We start from the raw sequence: 5,249 nt of genomic DNA, 5'->3' as shown, positions 1-5,249 counted from the left end.
TGGGGGGCTGTTGGGATGAGAGTGGGAGCATTGCAGCACAGGGAACGAGGGGATTGGGGCCGGTGGGGCCAGGTTTCGGGGGGGCAGGTGCTCATCTCTGTCCCGGGTTGTATCTCAGGGGGTGGATGAAGGACCAGATGGGCTGAGGCTGATCTCAGACATTATCCATGAGAAACTGGGAATAGAGATGAGCGTCCTCATGGGGGCCAACATTGCTAATGAAGTGGCAGACGAGAAATTCTGTGAAACAACCATCGGTAAGGAGCCAACATCCCTCCTCATTAGCAGCCTTCGGTTTTGATGAGCAGGAAGAGGCAAAGGGGTGAGCATGGAGCGGCTTAGATGACTGCTGCCGAGGGTGAGCCGGCCCTTTTTCCCTGCGGAGGCAGCGAGACTCCCCAGGAGCTGGATGAACTCATGCACAGGGTTTACAATGTGATTGCTCGCTTCATTAAAAATGGAGTTGTGTGTCTAAAAGTTCCTGCCAGCAACGGACACTGAGCATCAGGCAGTCTGCCTGGCACAAAGGAAAGGGATGGACACCAAGAGGTCCTTTCGAAATAGAGTTCTTACCTTCATTTCCTTGGGCTTCAAGGGATGCTCACCTGGATCTCGTGTCATTGCCAGCCAGGGCTGCTTGAAAGTCCATCTGGTGCCTGTTCCTGACATCCTCCACGCTGTTTGTGAATCACGCACAGCAGCCAAAACCAACAGAACAGTTCTCTGGGTTAGAAGTTATGAGATTCAAAGCGTCTGTATTTTAAACAAAAGCAAACATGCTGCGCAGGACGCTACAGAGACCAGAGAGGGACACGCAGAGCGTGCTGTCGCTGTGAGCACACAGAATCGCTCTCGCATAGGACAGTGCAGGGAGAACAGCAGGCTCTAAACCCCAATTTGTAACCTTTGAATCTGCCTCTAATCTTCTGGGCTTGTCATTTCTGTCCTGCTTGACACAGCACTTGCAGTTGTCCTCATCTTCTGGGAATTCCCAGGTTGAAGCTTGCTGATCTGCCAGGTAACGCGTGCTCGGCACTGCATGCGTCTGCCCATCCACCAGTCGGGCTGGTGGTTCCTCCCGCTGCACCAGCTGCAAGGGCTGCGCTGCAGGAACACACCGCTGGGCAGGAGAGTGGCATGGTCCTACCTTAGGGTCTCCCTCCATCATCTTCCTCCTTTCCTTTGTCTCCTCAGGCTGCAAGAACACGAAGAGTGGGCAGATGCTGAAGGAGCTGATGCAGACGCCGAACTTCCGCGTGACGGTGGTGCAGGATGCCGACACCGTAGAGATCTGTGGGGCTCTCAAGGTGGGTGAGCCGCTCAGCGGGGTTCGCAGGTCTGGTTTAGCAGAGCCTGTGGTTCTCTAGGGCTCTGCAGGGAGCTCTGGCGAGGAGGCTGCGAGCTGAATTAACAATTAATTAGTTGGATATCACACCGTGGTTTGCTGAGACCGTTGGGGCGAAGGCCAGACTTTGGAGGGAACAGTGGCTGTGCCCTGTTCAGCTGCTCGGAGGGATGACGATCACTGGCACAGGCAGGGACAGGCAGGAGCCTGTGTTTGGGATCACACAGGCAGCTCACGGACACAGCAAAGCCCTGAGCTCCGTTGGGAACAGATCCCTCCACGCTGCTGTTGTTTTCCAGAATATTGTGGCTGTAGGAGCTGGTTTCTGTGATGGGCTGGGTTACGGAGACAACACGAAGGCTGCCGTGATCCGTCTGGGACTGATGGAGATGATTGGCTTTGCCAAGCTCTTCTGTAAGGGCCCCGTCACCACCTCCACCTTCCTGGAGAGCTGCGGGGTCGCCGACCTCATCACTACCTGCTACGGTGGCCGCAACCGCAAGGTGGCCGAGGCTTTCGCCAAGACTGGGAAGGTAGGCAGAGCTGGGAGCAGGCAACCCTGATATCTGTGTCAGCCTGTGGAGCAGGCAAGGACATGAACCCAGTTAGCACCATGGCATCCTGCCCCCGTTCACCCAGTGCCACAGCCTGGCTCCAGGGAAGGGACGTGGGGCAGCAGAGGGGGCTGCAGGGTCCAGCTCCCTCACTGTTGGGTCGTTTCAGTCTATTGAGCAGCTGGAGAAGGAGATGTTGAACGGGCAGAAGCTGCAGGGTCCCCAGACATCTGCTGAGCTGCACCACATCCTGAAAAGCAAGAACGCGGTGGAGAAGTGAGTGTTGTCATCCCCCTTGTCTGCTCTCCTGGGGTGGGGCTGGGACCTTTCCTGCAGCTGTGGGAGGGGAAACCCACCCGCAGTGTCTCTGCTGTTCAGGTGAATCTCTGCACTTCCCACGTCAAACCAGCTGGGCAGGAATGGATGAGGGACGGTGTCACTGTCCCACCAGATCTTGCCCAGTGGTCCCACATGTGACAACAGAAGTTGAGGTGCTCTGACCCTGCCAGCTGTGGTGACAAGGCAAGAGGTGACTTTGTTCGTCTTCCCGCAGGTTCCCCCTCTTCACAGCGGTGTATCAGATCTGCTACGAGGGCAAACCTGTCACCGATGTCATCAAGTGTCTCCAGAACCACCCTGAGCACATGTAGGTGGGCTCTGCCTGCAGCACCACTGATCCCGCCGAGGTGAGCGCAGAGTTCCTGCCCGCACCAACTCGCTCTGATGCTACAGCTTTGTAAGGAGTCCGGATTTCCTGGGAGCCTTTGCGGAGTGCTAGAAGGGCAGAGGTTCCCCTTCTCAGCCCTGGACACTGCCAGCTTGAGCCTGGCGTCTGCACAGAGGTACCTGCTGGTCTCCCTCTCTCTTTGAAGGGCTTGTTTAGCTTCCGCTGCTGTCTAGGGTCTGCCCGGAGCGGGGCTGAGCGTCTTCCTCCTTTCAATTTCTCTCGCTGTGATGGATTCAGTTCTCAGAGGGACTCTGCTGGGTCATCTTGGTCAATACGGACCGTGCAGGAGGCACAGCCTGCGAGGACAAGCTTTGCCATTAGCCCCACGGGGAGACTTTGCATGATACCAGCCCTTTCCCACTTGCTTTTGGCTTAACTGTCTCGTGGAGAGGCCACAGTTCCCTGACAGGCTCCACCAGGACGAGTGAAGCTCCTTGGGCATTTCAAAGGGGCTGAGAATCACTCTTTCTTTCTAAGAAGCACCAGCACAGAAATTAGCATTCTTTGCCTCCTGTCCATGTGCTGCTTCCCCAGCCACCGCCAGCTCCTCCTGCCAAATTCTATGGCCGATGCTTTGTGTGCGAGGCCAGCCCCAGAGTGAGGCTTCAGAGCTTGTTCATTTAGATTTTTTGCTTTTGGAATCAAACGTGGCCCCTGCAGCCGGGGAATTCCCCTGTTGTCACAGATTTGCCTGTGCTAATTCCATGCCCGCTGAGTGTCCCCGGACAGCCATTCTCCCTCCTATCGGTTTGTCCTCTGGCTGGCTTTGGCAATGCAGGGACCAACTGCCCCAAAGGCTTTCTGAGCAGCTGGCAGGGTGTGTGGCCCTTGGCAGCGTACCTGACAAAGCGGTTGGGTCATGTTGCTTTTAGATGAATGATCCACAGCAGCTTCTTGCCTTCTCTCTGGCTTGCCTCAGCCCGTCTGTGCCTTAGCCCTGTCTTTGCCTCTACATGGCTTCATAGGAGCTGAGAAAGCAGGTTCCACGCTCCCTTTCCCTGCAGACCCTCCTGTGAGGGTGCTGGAAACTGCCCGCTAGCATGAGGGGCAGCGATGGACGTGTGATCCACGAAGGGGTACAAGGAGCCCTCCAACATCCCAGGAGAGGACAGAGGTCTCGTGCCTCGTGCTGTGCCTTTGAAACTTGCCTCTCTGGTGCTGGCTCGCTCTGTTCGTGTTTGCTCAGGCCAGCGTGTCCGGCAGTTCACTGATCCCTGGCAGGGCTGGCAGGCCAGAGCTGCTGCAGGCCTCGCTGTGCACTCCCGTTCCGGGTCCTAGCACCACTGGGGCTCTGACTAGCAGTGTAATTGACGAACGTTTAAAATCATAATAAACTTGGAGAGGAGAGGGAAGACACACTCTTTGATCTGTGGCTCCGGTGCATCATTGTCTTTGGGTTGGTGCCTGCTGGACTTGCTGAGAGTGCAGAACAGGGACTGTCAGCTCCCTCCTGGCTCTGCACCCCTCCGTGCTGTCCCAGAAACAGCAAGAATGTCCCTGCAGGTCACTGTTCTGTCACAACATCACTCAGTGTCCCACTTGCTTTTTCTCAGCAGCGGTTCCAGCGTTAGAGCTTGGCTGTAGGGCTGAAGAGGGTTGAGGCTGCAGTGTTGAACAGGGTACAGGCTCCTCACGCTTCTACCTGGGGTCTGCAGGAGCCGGGCCAGGACCCCACTGTGCCCCGTGTACCCCAGGCCTCCCCTTCTCTGATGTCTCAGCTTCTGGGGACATGCTGTGTTCTTTTATTCATCTTTTCCCAGCTGCTTTTCCCAGCCTTGCCTTGTCCCTGTCTTTCTTTGAAATGCATCTCGTACCGAGTGACCTTTCCAGGACTGTTAGCCCTCTGCTCAGCCTCTTGGTAGGGGAATTTAATCTGCTGGCTCTGCAGTTGTTTCTGTGCCTTTTATTAGACACACTTTCTCACTAGGCACCCTACGACCTTTAAATTCAACTGACTTATCGTGCGGAAAGTAGCCAGCATCGGCTTCCTCTAATGAGGAACTTTATTGAGGTTGGATGGAAGATAAAGGAAGTCCAGCATGTTCCTGCAGGGCTGGCACAACTTCTCGTTCCCTTTGTCCTGAAGTGCTTCAGGAATCCCAGGGCTCAAGCGTTTGGACGTGAGGCTCGTACAGGAGAGAGGGTTTCTGCGCTCTCCCCCCCGGACACAGTCTCTCACCTTGGATTGCTAAACTCCTGCCAGCATCTGCCTGGAGCTGCAGCAAGATCCAGAATTGTGCTTTGGATTTGCATTTAGCTGTGGAAATGCTTTGTGCATCCCTCCTTATGTGGGTTTCTTTGACACGGCGTGCTGCTGGCAGTGCCCGAGCCCCTGCAGCCCCTCACAGCTGAAGGTCCCGAGTCTGACCTGGGGGGGGGAGGGTGGGCAGCACATCTTGCTTTCAGACACAGCCTTGCCCCATCGCTGGAGCTGACGAGCTATAAAAAGTCTTCCCTTTGCCATTTGGAGTTATGTTCTGCAGCCTCAGCACATCCAGGCACCGCAGGACTCTGCAGCCTCGGGAGCTGCTGCTGTGCAGCCGCCTGGGGAAAGGACGAGGGGAGAGGGGGGGCAGCCTGGCTCCTGCAGCCTCAGGGCTGGACAGAGCAGCAGCAGCGCCGC

At 56.2% G+C, this 5,249-nt stretch overlaps 1 protein-coding gene across 1 annotated transcript; it reads left to right on the top strand.

Annotated features, from left to right (window-relative positions):
* Positions 1-118: 118 nt before the first annotated feature.
* LOC104457901 (glycerol-3-phosphate dehydrogenase [NAD(+)], cytoplasmic-like) lies at positions 119-2,549 on the top strand (the record flags this gene model as incomplete). The annotated part of the gene is made up of 5 exons (XM_010084565.1): positions 119-257; positions 1,195-1,307; positions 1,645-1,878; positions 2,069-2,175; positions 2,453-2,549. Coding segments are annotated over 5 exons (690 nt in total), but the record flags the coding sequence as incomplete, so codon positions are not given.
* Between the last annotated feature and the right edge of the window lie 2,700 nt (positions 2,550-5,249).

This window comes from Pterocles gutturalis, unplaced genomic scaffold (genome assembly GCF_000699245.1).
Source record: "Pterocles gutturalis isolate BGI_N339 unplaced genomic scaffold, ASM69924v1 scaffold2815, whole genome shotgun sequence".
NCBI classification, from domain to species: Eukaryota; Metazoa; Chordata; class Aves; order Pterocliformes; family Pteroclidae; genus Pterocles; species Pterocles gutturalis.
The sequence above is the reverse complement of the archived record's forward strand: the minus strand, read 5'-3'. Positions and strand labels throughout refer to the sequence as shown.